Source organism: Rhopalosiphum padi, chromosome 3 (assembly GCF_020882245.1).
Source record: "Rhopalosiphum padi isolate XX-2018 chromosome 3, ASM2088224v1, whole genome shotgun sequence".
Classification (NCBI taxonomy): domain Eukaryota; kingdom Metazoa; phylum Arthropoda; class Insecta; order Hemiptera; family Aphididae; genus Rhopalosiphum; species Rhopalosiphum padi.
Window position 1 is genome coordinate 68,528,267 of NC_083599.1, and position 21,586 is coordinate 68,549,852.

Below are 21,586 nucleotides of genomic sequence, written 5' to 3' on the forward strand. Positions count from 1 at the left end.
TACTTGACTAAGATAAATCTTTTTACCATCAAAATTGTTCTTATAATCAAATTCACAATTTGGCTATTTTAAATTTATCCAAAAAATTTAAATCAAATTTTAATTTTTTTTATTTTCAGTACTAAAAAATAAACATAAAAATAATTAAATTATACACATGTAGTACTAAGGTCTCTTAATCATAAATAATAAAAAAAAGTTGAAAATATTAATTAAATCAAAAGTTATTCCAAAAGTCAGTTATCTATCTGTTACATCCTGTATATATATATATATATATATATATACATATATACATATATTATACATTATACATGAATATACACTAAAAAGGTCTTGCGTGGTCTCACATCAAAAATTACCATGCCATGATTTTTGTGTCCGAATTATGAATTATGTGTATTTTGATTATATACTTCTATACTACATGTCCGACGATTAATCGTTTCAAGACTGGAATAATATTATCGTATTTAGTTTAACTACTTTAATGATTCGGTCGTCAGTGACCTCAAAACCTTTTTTTTTTCGGGCCTAATTATACTACGTACTGCGGGACAACGAATAATTTTGATTTTCTGCCATAATATGGTTATATAATATCATTGTTTAATCATTGTTTCATATAAAAGGTATCGTCATGACTTTCGCATGGAAGTACGTGCGTATACTGTATGACGGTTATTGGCTGTAGTTGTTACCTATTTATTGTTGGTGAATATTGGTTATGAATATTGTTTGTTCGGCTGTCGAGGGTTGCACGTACGGTTTTAGTTAACGCGGCAAATCTATATTGTAACCATCTAAAACAGAACATGATTTTGAATTCGATCGAAAATAAAGACTAATTAGTTATACTTCGATGGTATTTTATATAGTTCTTAAGACCACAAACGTTTTAAATTCATCAAACAAAAAGAGTAGGTACTTTATAAAAAAAATACAAAATTTGCAATTTATTACACATCGTGGTTCACGAATTATTCACGAAAACGCTCTTCAAAGCTTTTCGAGACGTTTACAGATTCATTGTTATACTTAATATAGGTTATGAATATTAAAGATTTCATTTAAAAAAAAAAATAATAATAATAAAAACATCGTCAACAAGCAATTATCACGAGTCGCTGGAATTCAAAAATAAAACAAATATTATTTACGGACAAGGAAAATACCATTTAAAATAGCAGGATTCACACCTTTGTATATCATACTATTTATTTTTATAAACAAATACAAGGCGCCTGGATGTTAACATTGCCCAGGTTTATTTGAGATGTTATTTATAGCTGACCATTTATATGCTGCCTATTCATTTTTTTCCCACCAGAAAATTTACCTTTTGTAATCTCTGGTCTTTCAGTAGGTAAAACAGCGACCGACCGGGATATTTTATGCATGCACTACGTTTGTTTTATCAAAAGAAACCGAAAAGTGTATTTTGTTGAAAAACATCTTTTACTTTATGCTCGACGGCCGTTTATTTTTAGATGTTTACTGTATTTTTCTCATTTGTTGCGACATAATAGAATTCCGTGTAATAGTCCACTATATTTACAATTTAGGTATAAAACAAATATTCTTGACTGTTGTTGTAAGCATTTCACGTATATGATTAGAAAATATCCCACCAACTATAATACTTCTAATAAATTATTAATTATATAATGTAACATAGCGTTTAGTTGCACTCGTATACAATATGCTATGATAATAAAATAACAATGATAAAATCAAACAAAATAAAATAACGATAACGTACGTTTTTACTTACCTATTTATTTATAAAAATGGGAATTTATATAATATTCTGTGATTACCCGATATTGTTCAAAAACTTTATATTTCTGTTATTCATTTTAATTGTGCGAAATTTTATTTTCCAGAATACTTTACCGGCATCACTGATAACGGTTGTCCAACAGACTCGCATTTTTTGTGTTCCGATAACATGACATGTATACCGTATCATCATGTATGTGACATCAGTCCAGACTGTCCCGACGAAACAGATGAAACCGAAAACTGTTGTAAGTACATAATATATTTTATTTTTCAACAGATATTGCCCATACATTTATTGGTGTGCAGGTATAGTTTGTTTCTTTCGTAGAAGCGCGCAACACGAACATATTATGGTCTCTTCTAGATTTCACGAACATTGATTGATTTTGGTAAAGTACTCGATCGCGATAAAAAACATAAAATCAAAAACACCCAAATCACTAGAAAAAGATAAAATGAAAACCACTTGCTTTCATATAATACTATTAATAACAACGGTGTAAAATGTTTCGAATATTAAATTGGTTTGATGTACGTCGGAAATATATGTATAAATCCAATGTACGGCACAAATTAAATCATATTATTTTATAATAACTATTCTACTCTGTCTATTATACATATTGAAATTTTAGACTACAGTGCTGCATATTTTATATCAAAATTTATTATTAACCGAATTAATTAATTTTCCTTAAATTAGTCATGTAAATTATTAACACCTCCGGCAAAATATGATGTACTTTAAATTATTATAGTGAAACTAGATTGTATATGAAGCTTATTAACATATTGTATATTTAATATTTTCGCGTTTAAAAAGATGTTTTAATTAATTTAATAATACGGTAAATGCTCAGATAAAGATTAACGCAACCCTTTATAAGGTAATACATTTTAAACTTTTAATAAGTATGTGTTTACCAAAAAATATGGCATTGTGTCACGCCAAAAAGTTTGACAAACATTGTTTATTCGTTTATGAATTAATGTACAGAATACTAATGAGACAACAATGCAGGGGGAAAAATGAATATAAGTACCATACATTTTTTTATATATCACATGGATATTAGAAATTCAACCAGGGGCGCAATTTCAATGAAAAAACTGGGGGTGCCCCTCTATTTTTTACAATGTTATCTTATGGATGGATACTTGTTACTATTAAAATCTAAATTAACATTAAACAATTCCCAAACCCTCTAAACTGCGTCTATGAATGCAACTAGTTGTTGCGTCTGTTATTAATAATCGTTACAACCAGATTATATTGTACAACACTGAATAAAATAAATTACAGTTGAATTTCAAAATAAACGACTTCCTATGATTGTAATATTTTTATATTAATTTACCTAAGATGATATTAATTGACTAAAATTGAATTAAAAATTTGTTATGACTTTCGAACAATTTAAACGATTCTCAGAATCAAATACGTATTTGAATTCTTTTTTAAAAATGTGAAATTATAAATTGAATATTTTGACTAATTTGAGGTTCATAATAATTATTGAAAATTGTATCTTTAAGTAATCGTTTGGAATGTTTTGTAATTTTTGAGGTTCAGAAAAAATATAATATTGCACCTTGTTTTCAACAAGTAGTTAAGTAAATACAAATTCCAAGTCCCAAACCTCATTCTAATACAATACTATTATAGTAACACAACTTAGAGTGTAATATTTTTAATAGTCGACTTAATATTATTATCTAAATGATATTATATATACTATTCAAAAATTCAAAAATGCTTCAATAACTTTAAAAACTAAATTATAAGGTACTATGGCTTCATATGTTTCATCCATTAAGTATAAATTAAAAAAAACCGTCATAAAAAGAAAATTCTAAAAAATTATTTATTTATGAATAGATAATATTTTTAAGTTTAAGAATTTTGTTTTCGAACTCTTAAAATTGTAATATCATGATTTATTACCTATATTATTTATAATTTTCGAATAGGTTCAGAGAGTTTTTTTTTACAATTTAAACTTTCAAATTATCACTGTATGAATTGTACTAAGTTAAAATGGAATAAGACGCCATTTAAACTGTATTCAGACCACTACTGATTTTTAGTTATATAATATGTTTTATTTTAGGTAGGTACCTGATTTTTGTATAATAAACCGTTTAAACTCGTGTTTTCCACATTAAAATTTCTATATTTTAATAAAAAAAAAACCCGTTGACTAATGTTAAATGATTTTTTCCCGTAGGAAATATTTTCTTAGTTTTATCATAATTAATTATTCTATGGTCTGTAGTATACGTTTTTTTGTTTTGTTTTTATTATGCCATAAATTAATTGTTATAATAATTACCTCCGTGATGTAGTAACTTCGATATAGTAATTATCAGTGTAATGTTAAAACGCTTTTGCTTACAGTTTTATTAATGACAATTTCAACATTGAGAATTCGATAATATTTGTCGCGTACCTATTGTACATTGTCATGAAATATATCTTATGTAAAGTATTATAAACTAATAAACTATTTACAGTATTATAGAAACCCCATGCTGTACGTGTGCTTAATATTACGCATAACTTACAAAAGTGATTCGAATATTAGCTAACTATAGTGTCTATTATTTTAAAAGCATTAGTTACCAGAACGGAGGACTTTGTCAGATTATTTTAACCGAACAACGCACAGAACATTGATTATAATAATATTGCGCCCCTTTCGTTCATCTGTCATCGTTATGTGTGTACATTTTTTCGTAAATCCCGTAGAATAATGTATTACTACGCTATTATATCGTATTGTATTTTTATGGAAATAATGATATATATATTTTTTTAACGAAATAATAATTTCGATATCCGACATAGGCCGCCATTGTCCGTCTTTATTTTCATTTAAAATGGACTCGATGCGGTGGATGAAAAATCGCATCTATCATAGCCAACGGGCACGATCGTGATATTGATATTATGACTATTCGGAATGAAAAAAAAAAAATTGGTCCATTAGTATTTTTATTTCGATATATGAATGCGCAGTTCTTTGATCGCGACCGTAAAATACACATAATTAAATTCCACGCACTGTGTATAAGACTTTTTTTTCCGCCAAATTAACGTGCATTGTCGACGTCCCGCGAACATATCGTATCATCTAGAATTTGCAATGTCCATTGTATAATATATACGATCACCAGAAGTCATTAATTAACCGCGCACATTATTATTTACTGTTGTGAACAATATGAGTTGTATCCCAAAAACGATCTGATTGTACAATAGCGAAATAAGAACAAAACATCCATTATTTTGATAACGAAGCGCAACCGCGAAACCGTCGCGAGCTATTGTTATTATATTATAGTCGGTATATGTGTTCAACACTTTATAATTTTAGGCCTCGCAAACATATTGGTATAGTCTATGTGGCATAATAACGATTGCACATTTTCTAGACACAACAACAACAATATCGTATTACATTTTGGACGAGAATTTCCGGAAAACGCATCGATTTTTCGCCGTGCGAAACAAAAACCACATCAACGCGACTCGAACTCTTCGGTTAATCTAACTGTTCGCTATAATAATTTACACAGAACTGCTACCACGTTATTGTGTCGGCGCGGCAAAACGCGGATTTAAACGCGGTAGATTTATAATCTCCTAACCGTGTATACCTAATAATTTTCACTCGTTAAAAACAACCACTTCGAGTCTTGTGCCGTTATATTTTGCAGTCGATAACAAACGACCATCGCCGCGTCTCGCGTCTTTAATATTATATAATAATATGTAATAATATATCACGTCACAATTATTATTATTATTATTATTATTATTAATCTCGCGCGCCTATTAATTTTTGTCTGTACATCATCGTTTCAGTTCTCGTGCCCACCGAAGCCCGGTGCACGTTCGAGTCTGGATTCTGCGGATGGCGGAATACGTCGGGCGAGATGTCTTTGACGTGGAAACTGTACAAAGGCGACCGATACAAATTCACCGGTCCGAAATGGGATAACACTTTCCGTAACCGATCCGGTAATATGACGACCCGCTTTGGATGTCAAACGAAAACTAATATCAATAATAAATATATTTTTTTTTTTTATTATTTACTTGCGGTGTCTATGAAATGTGTTGAATTTTTTTCCCGTTTTTTTTTTTTTTTTTTAATGTATTTTGTTTTGTTCTATTTCACAGGTACCTACGCTTACGTAGACATGTCGGAATCCTCGTATCTCGGAGCGACAGCGCGCATGGACAGTATACATTTCCATCCGCCACCGACGTATTGTTCCGACACCGAATCGAAATATTACAATTCTTGTTATGTGAGTATCCGTTGCATTCCAATCACTGTATTATTATCGTAGTAGAAAATTGTTTTCTGTTCGGAGATCTATCGCGGGCTACAACACTCGGAATTCGCGATGAGATTCCGCAAGAATGGATTATAGGGTTTCGACCGCAAAATTATAAAAAAGAAAAAAATCGCACCAAAGAATTATAAATTACTTGTATTATTTGTACAGTGTAAATTCGTTTTTAAATTAAAAATATTTCAATCCAAGGTTATTGGACACAGCCATAATATTACGAAGGTACTTCTAATTTGTCGTGTACGATATTAAATAATAAATATAATCGATTATTATTTATTAATAAAGTATCATTTTTATAATACTTCCTAACTTGATACTTATATATATATATATATTATAGTTCAATAATATTAAACCGTATACTAGGTATTTATGTTGTATTTAATTTATATATTTCTACAACTTTACAACTTTAATTTTATTTTATTTAAACATTCAACTGTAAATAATATAATAACGCGATGATCATACAGTGAAAAATACAGCGCACTAAAGTACATTAAAAGAGTATTATACTTTCGAAAAGAAATAGTCTAAACTTACAATTATTAACATTTAATTTCATTTTAATGTCATTCATCTCGACACAATTAATATTGGGTTCCGCGACATGACGTAGCCACTCTTAGTTTTCAACCAAAAACCACATAATATGATGTTGATTAGGATTCATGTAGATAATTAATTTAAGTACATTTTCACAAATGAATATAATAGAAGTAAATTAAATAAACTACAAGTTCGAATAATGAAATTGTATATTCCTGGACCAGTGGTTTTGAAATTTAACCATTTCCCTCGTTGTCATTTTTCGTGTGTGAAATTGTATGTATTTAGGCCATGCCACAAATTTCATATAATATATGAGAACACATTATTCGGTACATTGGATGGTTCATGCTAGATTTGCAAAATCAATTATTATTTTTAGTATGATAAACAACTAAACAACTCAAGAAAATCCTTGATTAATAATTTAATCCTGGTTCTGATTATTTTCCAACAACAGTTTGTTGTTTTTGGCAAAAACCTTGAGGTGTTTACGCACTATCGTTTATTGTGAAACAAACATATTTAAGTTCAAGTTTCTAATAAGTTCGGAGAATCCGTGAGCTCTTAACAGCTAGAATATAATATCAAACAAAATATGTAGATCAATGTGCATATGAATGCAATATTTACTTTTGGAGATCTATAGAGTTATGTATAGAATACCTTGTATTACCCCGTTGTGTCATATCGATTGGTTGCCGTGGTTACCAATAAAACAGTATATTTTATTATATTTTTTTGCATTGCCTTAATAATTAATCAAATTCAACAATATGACACAATAATACACAGATAAAAAAAAATAAGAATCTAGATTTTACAATTTATAAAAAGTGGTTAAGTAAAAAAACAATATGATTTAATTAAGCAAAGTATAATAAGACAGGAAGATAACAAGAATTTAGAATAAGTTGAGTAGTATGAAAGAGATAACCTAAATTAGACAGACGAGAGAATGGTTCTATGAGAAAATGTGTTACAAGTCACTAATAACTTTGCATACTGAAAAAGGACATTTTTAGATTATAATAAATAATAATTAATAATAATATTATAATAATTTGCACATAGTTATATAGAATATCAGTATATTTTCAATTTTGCTTGCATTCGATAAATCCAAAATAAAAACGTATGAAAAATTTAAATATTTTGAAACTGTAAATTATTGTGACAGTTTATGTTATTGAATTACATACTCTTAATGCATTTTGATTTAATATTGTTTATTATATCATTATACCCACATGTCTGATGAAATATTATAAATTACGCTCAGAAATTTCATTGGGCATAAAATATATTGTAAGTTTTTGCATAAAATTATTTAAAATTTATTTGAAACATTTCCCATTTTAATTCAAAAAAATAAAATAATTATCAGTAATTGTCTCCTTATTTAGTAAAATTTAAATTTAAAATGTTTCAATCAAATTTTAATTCATTTTATGCGAAAACTGAATGAGTAATTGATATTTAAATTATATTATTTATACGTTATGTAAATCATTAGAGTTATTTATGTGGTTATTAGAGTACTTAAGTAGGAAATATAATGAATTTTTTTCAGATATATACCTAGAATATTAATTTGTTATATATATATATATATAAAATTAAAACGGGAAACTATAATTATTTTTATTGAATATTGTACTCTTAAAAAAAAAAAAAAATGTATAAATATAATAATACTTTAAAATAAATAAAAAAAAAAAGCACTTAATTTAAAATGATTGTATTACTATTTGATATTGGATTCCATTACGTAATACGTAAGTTGGTATTTTTGTATTTTTTAACAACATGCCTTACAAGGGATACATACTTAAAAATACCTAAAAAAATAATAATATTAAGATTACCAATACTAATTCAATGCCATAAGGTACCTCAATATTATTACGTGATATTTTTTTATACTTAAGTTATTAAATTATGATTACATTTTGTTTACATTATGTCAAAATGCGTTTTTAAGATATTCCAACATACAAACCTGAAAAAATTGTATTCGGTGTTACAGCTAAAAGTTTAGGACAGAGTTAATTAAAAGAAATCGCACACCTTCGTGTTAAGGCGTCATTATACGTTATGTAAACAGCAGGAAACTTAGTATATTTTTTTAATTTAAGTAATTGCGCTTCAGTTATTTTCAGAAAGTTCTGTAGCATTTACGATAAACTACTTTTGGACGATTTAAATTTATAATCTGTATATATACATAATTTTGCATCGGAAAAATACTATAGTTTTTTTTTCTTTTTTATATAATATTTATATACTATATAAAAATAAAACAAGCCATGTTAAGCCATAAAAAAACTGTTCACATTAATTATATAACTAATATCGATTTATAAGACTTAAACTTAAATATACTTAATACTTAATACTGTATGAACATTAAAGTATACTGAACAAATATTATAAATATGTGCTGTATTACTGTAACATTAAAAACATGGTTAAACATTTTTGATTATTAAATATATATATATTTAATCATTCACAAAAATACCTGCCCGCAATTTTATAGTTATTATTTTAATTTTAATAGTAGCCAATTTTGGCCATTATATTGTGTGATAATTTAACAAGTAAAATAATATCTAAAATCTTAACTTGATTTCTTTTTTAGAATAATAAATTAAATTAAACACATGAAGTTAAACGATTACGAGTACAATGATTTCAAATTATGTTAAAATTGATGGTAACAACTTTGGGGAGATCGGTGGGAGTGTTGAATAATGGTTAGATATTATAATGATTCAGTAGACGTAGGTACTTATATAATATGTTAACATTTTACAAAATGATATGATTATTATTTAACGAATAAAGAAAGTGGTTAAAAAATAAGAGATGTTTTAATTTAATTTAAATATAATGATTGTTATGTTAAGAATGGTATGTTTACACGTATTTTTCAGAACTGGAATTTCGAATTTTACAGTGCGCTACCTGTAATCTCATAATATAGTATATATGATACCGATTTTAATCGATTTGGCATTATACTTCTATTTGTAATGTGTTTGTACAATACAATTTTGACATGTGCATTGAATATTATAAACTAAAGTGGCTCTATTGTGAAGAAAAAAAGTTAAATCGTTTTTATCAAGCACCTTTTCCCTTCGCGTCGTGTATTATTTCATTAATTTATTTATTCCGGTCAAATTTGGATATGATAGTTAATTTACTTTACTGGCTCTAAAACGACTGTTTTTTTTTCAATTAAACTAAAAATCTATAAAAATATTAAATACTTTAATAGTTGCATAACTTAATAATAATATATCATTCATAAAAAATATGTTTCGTAAATCTAAAATTTTCCAAGAAAATATGTGCATGATTTTTTTATATAAATTAAACAAGATTATTAAATAATATTAACACAGCTCGTCTATAATAATAAGGTGTACAAGAATCTTAAGGCCGTAATTGTGTGTTTGGTTAAGTTTACATGAATAATAATTACCGTTTGATTTAAACATGCATTTGTTATTGTCGTTATTGAGATATAATATTGAGAACAATGATAGAGTGCTGATATTATAATAATTATTAGTTAGTAATTGAGAGATTTGTAAATGTAATAAGTGATGACAATAAAGAAAGACCGTCAAAAAAAAAATAAGTTTATGTTTAGACTCTGAACATGCCTAATATATTAATAGGTACATACTATTTTGGTTAATGGAAAACTTAATGTGGTATGTATGTAATGCTTTGCATAGTCAAACTAATTATATTATATATATGCGTTATATTATTGTTTCCTTAGGTCATTGGATTACAATAAGCAATTTAGTTTCTTAATTTTGGTACATAAAATATAATTAATTTATATTATATATAATGTATTACATTAAAAATAACAATAATTATCTAACGACAAGAGCAATCTAGATTAATTTTTCCGATTCCGAAGAAATATGAATAAATTGTCTATTTCCAGATTAAACCAAAGGGGTTCGAAATGGCCGGTCATAATATAATTTAACCATCGAGTAGATCATTGTGATGGTGGCCGGGCGTTACCACATTTAATTTGAAAAACTTAAGTGAAGTATTTTAGAATTGTTCTTAGCGAAATTATTTCGGTGCATTCCATTAACATTTCGTTTTAATTATAAGGCTGCAAAAGTTTAATCTTTAGTACAAAATATTAATTAAAAATGTCAAATAAATATTTGTATCTTTATTTTATAGTCAGGAAAAAACATAATTATATCATATTATCATAGTCGTGCGTATAATCGGTAGAGTATGTACAACCCAATATTAGACCTTTTCCCACAAAAATAAATTCAAAATATTAAAATGAGAAAATATGTAATGATTGCAATATAGAATAGTTGTATTTAAAACTTAAATCGACATCAATGTTAATATAACGTTATAATTTGTACATGTACACAACTTAGTTTTATAAAATGTATTGATTAAAAAAGTATTCGTTTTATTTACAAGTATGTACATACTTTTCAATACTTACGTACAACTAAAAATATTTTAAAAGTCACGGGGACATAAATAAATAATTATAAGTTATATTATCAAATGAAAACATATATTAAATATATATACGTATAAGTATTAAAATAATCATACATGTTTTTTTTTATAATAAATTGTCATATAAAAAAATAATAAAATTTTACATGATGGAGATAAGTTTTTCAAATTGATAAATTTTAAAAATCTTTAGTATTTAAAACGAATAAGTACATTTTATCAAGATCTTTTTACCTTAACGAGTAAATTATCAAATTTTTCATGATCTATACAATTTTTAAATGTAATTTTTCACAATACATAGTTGAACTTTGTATGAAACAGACACTATTTGTACGAAACGGATATATTATTATTGTGCTTGTATTTAGTACATTTTTGTAACATTTTAAGACCCTGTACACAGATGCTTTTGGTGTTCTGTATTATTTCAGATTTTGTGTGGAGTGGAATGATTTAGGTTTTTTGGTGCGTAGTATAAGTGCTTTAAAAGTTTCTTAAGGACACTCTATCGATTGGAAAGTGGTCCCAGATGGTCCTTTAGAGATGTTATTTTTAAAATATCACTAGTTTTATAAAATAATGGCGAAAAAAAATTAAATTTAAGAAAAACTGAACACTGAAATACTAAGTCATTGACATTAAGTATTGTAACAGTTTTATGGTGTTATATGTTCGTCCATATAGTTATTCAACAATAACGATTTATTTTTAAAATGACTAGCAACTATATGTACATCAATAATATTAGTAAAATTTTAATAATTTTGCAAAATATTTCTGTTTTAATCGTAACTATTTGAATTTATTGCAAATAAAATATGATTTAATTTGAAGTAGAAGATAAATTTCTAAACAATACAAATTGTTTCATTTGATCCATTAGGATTATAGTTACTAGTGTCTACACATCAAACTTTATACATATACTATCGTCTATTCTAAAAAACCTGTAAATAAAAGTTAGCTTCTAATTTCTATTTTCATAACGATTAAAAAAAAATTTAAGTAATACTCTATCACTCAAATCTTGGTACGATCGGAATAATCGTCATATATATATATATAATTATATTTTATTTATGCCATAACTGTAACTATTCAGTTAAAAATTTTAGAATGCACTATCTGGTAGTCTGCCTAAATACTTCAGTGACCCTTAAAAATATAATTAGTATGCAAAAGTATTTTACGAGTTGATTTTCTAACCACTATAATATTAATGTAATTGAATGAAAAAAAATAATAACAGCAGCTATATTTGCATTTAAAACTGCATAGCATTTAAATACGATCGAAAATAAAGAAGAATGAGATTTAATTTTCTGATATTCTCTCAAATGCCTGTCTATGTCATGTCATTCATTTTTTAGTACATAATTTATTATATATATATATATATAGTATATATCCACACTAACACCATCACGAATAAATTGCATTTTAAAATTAACGGTCTATTTAGACATTTAGTATTTGGTAATTTCCTTTAAGCTTTTTTTTTGTTCATATTTATGATTACAAAATAGATTATAAATATTTTATTTTTTGCATGTTCACGATATAATTATATAGGTACAGTAAAATTTTAAATTATTTTAAATTAAAACAATTCATAAGTTTGCATTTGTGTTGGAGATAATATTGATGGTTATTAAAAAATATACATTGTTCGGTATGATATTAACCAAAAGGTATGAGTTGTTAAGTTTAATAATATTGCCGACATTTCTCCGATATTATTGCAATAAATATATAACAGTAATTTAATTAAAATACGTTCATTTTTAAAATCAAACAAACACAATGAATATAAAATATAAAATGTTTAATAAATTACTTTAAATATTGTGCCATATCCATTTTCTTCCAAAAATAAATTACTACAATCCTCCACTGTTCATTATCCTCAATAATATAAAAAAAATCTTGATCACATTCCTCAACTGTTCACATTTTCCATTATTAAAATAAAAATTATCACACACAATTATTAATTAAAATAAATACCATAAAAAACCTATCATTTTTTATCAAGAGTATTGTTCGATGTAATTGTTATAAATAGGTAAATGTCAAGTATGAAATAAATTAAAAGTAAAAATTATTGTTAATTATGATAAAAGTAAATAGTAAAATATAATTTGTATAATAATTCTGAATTATAGTAAAATTAAATTAAAATATAATATACAAATTATCGCCATTTCATCAATTATCTATTTTATAATATTATTAAAATTAGGTATATTATAAATTCTTATGTATAATTATTAATTCTATTATATACAAGGTAATTCTTTAATCGAACAACATTCATTATTTCAAAATCTATTAAAATGTATGAAAGAAAATTGATTACATAATTTATAGTCAAAGTAAAACAACATATAAACATTTTTTTTTTAAATTATATGAGCAGTGTGCAAATGGATACATCGAAAAATACGCTTACATAAACTTTAAATATTTATAACTCATAAACTATTTTCCTTCGAATTTCAATTTTTATACATCGAAGAACTCCGAAAAAATTCTACTTCGGAATATGAAAATAAAAATGTATGTTATCATTGAATAAAGTAAAAACTTAAAAAATTATAATGACAAAAATATTAAGAAATATATTTTTTTTAAACAAAAGATGTTTTATTTTGACAAGAAATTTTTTAAAAACATCAATAGAATTTTGAAATAATGAGTTTTATTTGATAAAAGAATCACTCAATATATTTTATCAATACAAATTATTTAATATTTAAAAAAAACCAATAAATTATTTTAGTATTCGGAGGAAAAAAATGTATTCTAGTTCAAAAAAAAAAATAGTGAAGAAAATTAAATTTACCTTTATTTCTTTTTGAAGGAAAATGAACATTGGTGGAAAATGTTCCCTACTAAATATTTCATTTGCTAACTTACTATTATAGTACACGAATATCTACTGCTTTATGAGTTTCAAATATGTTTAATGTTAATATAACCGAATTTAAAGTTCCTAAACTTTCATTACTCACTTGTACAATATAACTACAATTAAATCAATCGTTTAAAAATTTAAAGTTGGCTAATATTATTCAAATGCAATTTATTTATAGATTCATTTTAAGTTACAAGATTGCGTATTGTAATTTATAATAATACGGTATTTTGTCGGTATAATATGATCTAATTTTATTTATATAAGAAATAATTAATAATTGGTAATTAGTAATTACTATAAGTTTTAACTTATACACATATATCATATAGCTAAGACGGTTGAAGTAGCGGAACATTATTAACTACTAATTCAAAGTTCAATGTTTAGATATTTAAATTTTGTTTTGTAATATATAACTAAAAACAGTACAAATCATTGTACTGTATGATTAGCGCAAGTATACTTATTCATTATATAGGTTACTGTCATAAACGTATTCAATTTTAGTTCAATGATAAAATATTAAATGTAAAAACCTATTCTGGAAATCTTGACATACCGTTTGTAACCTTATAATACATTGCTTATGATATTTTATTAGGTACACATTTACAATATTATTGGTATTAGTTTTTTATTTTTCAGTGTTTGTCTCGGTGAACTTGATTTATTTTTTTCCAAAAACACAACGTATATGATGTAATTATTATTATTACTATTATTGATAGTAATAACTATGAGATAATAATACTACCTTTTAAGTCAAAATTGGAGTACAGTATAACTGTGTGTTATTGCTTTCCTAGTATAAATATTTTGAAAGTTTCATTGTTTTTAGTGAATAAAATTCAAATTTCGAACCTATAGTAATCATATTTTTTTTTAAACACAACAAAATAATTAAAATCGTTATTTTTTAGAAATATACAATTTCAGTTGCATTTTAACTTGAAATGTATACGAAAAAAAATGGAAATTAAGGACGAAAATACATATATGAGCAGACTTGTATTACATTTTCAAGCTTTTAATATTCAAAATAAAAATATCATTATTTTTAACCACAAAAAAATTAGAAATTATCGTGACTTTTACGAATATTGTGGCGATTTGAAATTCGAACTGTTATGAATAAAATATGTGGTGAGATAAAAACACGTGAGTGAACGATAGAGTGCTGTCTGTCTATTAAAATATGGTAAGTAACGCACTGTTTGTATTATGCAGGGAGGTCAATGACTCGTCCGAATGTATGAGGAAAAACCGTGGTGGACAGACGTGACAGTTACTTAGGTCCTTTTAACAGAAAGATGGTCCGACGACCTCTGCTACTACGTTACGCATGTAAACGTAGTATAAAAGTGTGTGTGTGTGTGTGTGTGTGTGTGTGTGTGTGTGCGTGTGTGCGCGCGCGCGCGCGTGTGTAATGCGATATGATGGATATGGGTGTGCATATGTGTTTGCTAGTGTCCCGATGTCATTTAAGGTCGTTTAGTGGTTTTATTTTTATTATTCCGAAGGGTATATGCGTATAAGATTATTCTACATCTGTATTATGTATTCCGTATCAAATATGAATGTATAAACGTTGTATGAATATATTTTAATTTACTCGGAGATGTCTTTGCGGATTCCGGTACGCTATATTATATTAATGCGACGTGCAATTATAATATAATTATGATGTAATTCAACTAATATCAGTTAACACACACACTCGCTCGATAAACTCATAAGGTAATCGAAATCGCTGAACACCGTCTTCGTATTATTAGTCTGTTGAACTGTAGGTATTATCTCATCTGATAATATGTTATATATAATAAATTCGACGATTCTAAGAACTGGGCAAATGCTTAATTTATGTTCAGCTTGAATGCTTTGAATTAATAAAAAATACTTTATACTTAAAATATCTGACTCTACTGTACGCTATCTAATATCCATTCGCGGGTACTGATTACCTAACTACTGAATGTTTCTAAATAATTAAATATAACCAATAAATAATATATTCTAAGCAGTAAGCACTGGCTATTAGAATGTACTTGAATGTTTCATACCACCCTCTCGAGCATTGATTGACGGTAGAATGTATCTAAATAATTAGATTGACTTAACTAGAAAGATCACAAATCTATACTAATTAAACAATAATTCTACGCAGTGACTATGATGTAAAACAAAATATAGACTTAAATTGTATTAAGCTCGTAGTCACTTCAATTTTAAAGATTAATAATAAACATAGATAGTTATTACTAGGTTTAATGAGCGGACACAATAACAAATGGTTTCGGTTTATACTTTGTACTTCAAGGTAGTTTCTTCAATTAATGTAAAATCACAATAGCAAGTAATTATTTAAGGATTGTAATAGACATAATATTATTTTAATGCATACTGACGTGAAATTGTGTCTTGAGATTTTTATTAAAAGTCTTTGACGCATAATAGTTGTTTTCTTTTAACCCTCATATTATTGTAATGTTATATTATCCTTTCTACTTTTGACGAATATCGATTGAACGAGACGTCGAGGAAATTTATATATAATGTTGTAATATAAAAATTGCTAGAAAAGCTGCATGTGTGTTGTTTTGTTGAAAATCAGTACGTCTGTGAATACAGAACGCGTTTATATTGCATCATCCCCACATACCATACATTAATTTTTCACTAAAAATAAACATTTTTAAAAAAACAAATAAGTTCGACAATTTGAAATTATAACAAATAGCTTTAAATTAGTTTAAACATTTTGAAAAGATCGTCTTTAGTTTATAAAATGTATAATTTAAATTAAACAACATTTTAAATTAATACCATTTAATTTTATTTTTTTTTTTAATTTCTAATTGTATGATTTTATGAAGAATTGTGCATTAAATATTATAGAATATTGGTATTTAATATTCAAATTAAAAATGTTATGAATTTTTATCTATAAAATACTTTGCAAATTTTCGTGATTTTAATACATTTCAAATTTTAATGTTAATGTTAATCATGGTAAAAATGTTGTACATACTTGTATATTTATAGGTTGTAATATCAGCAAATTATGAGTAACCTTTTATTAAAACTACAGGTTTTTATTTACATTAAAAGTTAAACGATAATTGTTTTATATTTAAATTAAGAAAAATAGTTCAAAAATATGTTTTATTTATTAAAAACTAAAATTGATATTTGAAGTATCAATAACATTTAAATAATACAGGGTGTCCCATGAGGATTTAACCATCATTGCGATATCTTCTGAAATAATGAAGATATCATGATTTCGATTTTTTATTAAATTTCACAGGGACAAGAACTACAAATATTTCATGTTTTAATTTATTTTAATGTTTTAGTAAAAAAGTTAAAAATTATAATTTTTAATTTAATTATTTTCAAAAAAATTGGAGATAGCCATTGTGTAGAGTTCATTTTTCTGAAAATATTGACCTTTCAACATTTTAATTTCATTTATCTACTGATTTTTAATATTTTTTCTAGTTTCGAAAAAAACTGCGAATAGTGGTATCAATGTATCAAACATGTGGCCCACGTTTCACGGCAAACGCTTTCAGTGTAATTCACAGTTTTTCTCTAAACTAGAAAAAATATTAAAAACCAAGAGATTAAAGAAATAAAAATGTCAAAACGTCAATATTATCAAAAAAAATAACTCTACAAAGTAACCATTTTCAATTTTTTTTTAAATAATTAAATAAAAAATTATATTTTTTTTAAACTTTTTTACCAAAACAAAAAATAAATTAAAACATGAAATATTTTTAGTTCTTGTAGCTGTGATTCTTATTAAAAAAACAGAATTATAATATCTCAATTATTTCAGGAGATATTGCAATGGGTAAATCCTAACGGGACACCCGGTATATCTAAAATTATTCATTTTTGATTCACAACAAAAAATATAACTATTTTTACGCAAAAATTCGTAAAATTATTATAAATTAATAATATATTATATGAACTATAAAGTATAAATTACTATAATTTTGTAATCACCGTATATTAATAATATTCAAAAACTTCACATTTATTTTATCATTATAATTACATTTTTTCCTAGAATAATACTTAAATTGCATACAAATAATACATGTATTTACTTAAAAATATGGTCTTAAATGTACTTTAATATTCTAAAAATCAAAATTTTTATTTAATTCATCATTGAAAGAAAAAATAGAGGTTAGCATGTACAGTAAATTTATATGTAGAGTGCTTATGAATATAGACTAATAACTATTATATTATTAAATTTAAAAATTAGTTGCATAAAATAATATAACACAATACATGTTAGTGTACCTATAGAATTCTAATTCTAATCAAAATTATTTATAAAATATTTTATATTATTTTCATAAATACTTTTTGTGATTAAATATGCAAATATATGTTTTATTTATTTTGTTATTGTAACCATTTACATTTTAAATATATTATTTAATCTTGAAGAATTGCCACACTGCTTGTGTTTCATCATCTAGCGTATCGAGAGGACACAAGAAAAAAAGTATTTCTTGTCAAAATATTCTTGCGTTCTGATTTTTAAAATATTTATACATGTCCACTACGCTGGCCGATCACCAAACGTGTCTATGCCTACGAGTGGTCTAAAATAACAAAACTTGAAACGATATTTTAATCTCAAAAATTGCTCCATGTGCGTGATAATTAGGAAAACACGCTTTTGCTAACATTTACCTACACCATGTCTACTGATATTAAGAACATAGAGAGGCTGACCAGGATTGAAAACGAAATGATGAAATGCAGACAACCCTCGTGTGCAGCCAAGATTTGTTCTGAAACCGAAAACGACCTGAAGTTTGACTTTGAATCCAACAATAAGATGACTGGATTGCAGTCGGCCCGCTCATCATGCGCTGACGAAATTTATATGAAAACGCAGATCGCAAAGTATGCTAAACGGCTAATGGACAAGCTAGAAAAGATCTCGGTAAATGTGCCGGTCAATGGTGAGTACGCGAACGCCTTTACGCAGCTATGCAAAAAAACGCAAAGGTTACTCAAAGATTTGGATCAGGTAGGCGGGCCATGTGACTCTTCGTCCGTTCTGTTGAAAAAGTATAACTGCCTTCGCATGACTTACTACGACGTTCGCGACGGTATCAAAAAGACGAAGAGGCTGCCATGCAAGAAGGACATGTCAGCGGTCGTTAGGCAATTGAAGAACCGCGAAAACTGCAAAAATAAGGATAAACGAGACAACTGTAAAAACCGTGATAAACGATATAAATGTAAAAACAAAGTGCAAATCGAAAACTTTACAAAAATATGCCAAAACAACGAAAAAATCGAAAACCGTAGGAAACGCGAGCTTTGCGAGTATTGCGGAAAACGCAAGAAGCTCTGCGGTATGACGTGGGAACCGAAACTGAGTTCTGATAAATCAAATTGTCGGAAGAAACCCACTGAATGGAAAACATTTCTCAAACACCAACTTTTCATTTATTTCCCGTGCTTGTGTTGTATGTTCAGAAAGTCTGACTGAACCACGTGCAGTTGGATGGTGTTTGTGTGCCGATGGGTAGATTTTATAAATTAAGCAAAGGTCACTGGAATGACTGTTAATGAACAAAAATGATGTGTTATTAGTTATTACATGATATCCGATGATCACACACGTACACGTATCTTTTTAATAATTGTTTTTACACCAATCGCTATATATATATTGTGACAATAAATGGGTTTCGTAAATGCCTTTCATTTTTTTTTTTTATTATAGAGAAAATACAATAAAATACATTCAGTTCAATAAACTAACAAAATATTAAAATTGCCAATAGAATTCTGGGCAGAGCTTTTTTTAGTAAATGTAGAAAGATTAATATCCTAACCTTAAATTAACAATTTTTAAGTTTATTGAAAATATTTCGTGGTTAAAAGTTAAACGTAGACAATGTGACACATACAATAGTCGCTCGATGTATCCTCTTTTAAACTAACTTGTTGTTTAAAATATAAAGTGATTTTGTGTTGTAAAACTTCACAGAATAAAATACAATTGACAAACAGAATTCAGACGAACTTAAAACAAAGAGGACAATGATATATGAAAATAGTAGATGTGGAGGAAAATATTTGATTTTTTACTATTTTTAGGACTTTATAATGTTTTTTTTTTTGTACACAATTGACAATAATTGCTTGAGATTTAGAAAAATACCTACAACGGTGATATCAAATTCATGATAGTCGATATTTGTGTTTTTATAAATGACTTATACTGTAAAACAAAATTTATATTAATAATCAAAGCTTTTTTTTGCTCAAAAATAAAAATGTTTTTATGTCCAAATTATTTTGAAAAGTATTGAACATTTTTTTACTTTTATCAAAAGTATGAATATTACCTAATTTTCTAACATTAACCTCCCTTAAAGTGGATAGTTTATTGTTCCCGTAATGACATTGTTTGAAAGGATATTTAATGATAGAAATCAGTTAAACATAATAACATGACATTTACAATATTATAATAATTAATATAATTTGTTTTTAACATGTTTTCATGAACCCATTGTTATCAACGTATATTGTAGTACACAAGCGCATAAAATGTAATCTACAAAATTAAATTTGCAATATTTTTTTCCCTTTATTTGTAATATACAATCTATACCTACAGGGTACAATAAGTTTTCGTGGAAAGTGAAGGAATACCTATTCTTATTTATTCAACACGTAATAATAGTAATAATAAATACATATTATTACAAAAAGCTTTGATGTGAGAAATTCGTTAATGACACTCAGCGCAGTTAGGTTAGGTTTGTGTAATAATAATTATTTTTAGCTAAGACTTATACTAATGTAATAATATACTATATTAAACCTAATCTAACGTTGATTTTTCAGGATATATTCAATATTTTTTAATGCCTTAGTACAATTAAGTAGTCAAAACATTCAAAAAACTTTTATATGCTGACTTTTCTCGACGATTCTATATTTGATAAAATCTGTATGAGTTGTTATTTTATTGTGTAGCCACAATTCCGTCTAGACGTATTATTATTTACTTTAGTTATGAATAATATTATTCAATTATTTGAGTTGAATTTCTTGAATAGTATTTTAGATTCAATCTCATTATTGTGTAATATAAAAATATTGTACAAATTCTACTCATGAATTTAAAAAGTATTTAATATTCACAATAATTTATAAAATATTTTTCAACTAAAAATATATTAAGAATTAATTTCATAATTTTTCATAAATACAATTTGGTTAGAAAAATATATCTTTGATAATTAATGTTTGTTCCTTTAAATTTCAATTAAAATTACTTAAGAAACTTTTAAAATAGTAAAATTACTTCTTAATATATTATTAAAATAAAGTTTATGTTGTGATATTAAAGTTTAAGTTTTTATT

The 21,586-nt window shown here is 26.0% G+C and overlaps 1 protein-coding gene across 2 annotated transcripts in view; it reads left to right on the forward strand.

The window, feature by feature from the left end:
* Positions 1 to 21,586, forward strand: part of LOC132926494 (tyrosine-protein kinase receptor-like) — a 360,502-nt gene that overhangs the window by 290,660 nt on the left and 48,256 nt on the right. For both annotated transcript variants that reach the window (XM_060990859.1, XM_060990860.1), the window contains exons 5-7: positions 1,887 to 2,030; positions 5,654 to 5,809; positions 5,972 to 6,102. In XM_060990859.1, coding sequence (XP_060846842.1) covers positions 1,887 to 2,030; positions 5,654 to 5,809; positions 5,972 to 6,102 — 431 coding nt within the window. The remainder of the gene's footprint in view (positions 1 to 1,886; positions 2,031 to 5,653; positions 5,810 to 5,971; positions 6,103 to 21,586) is intronic.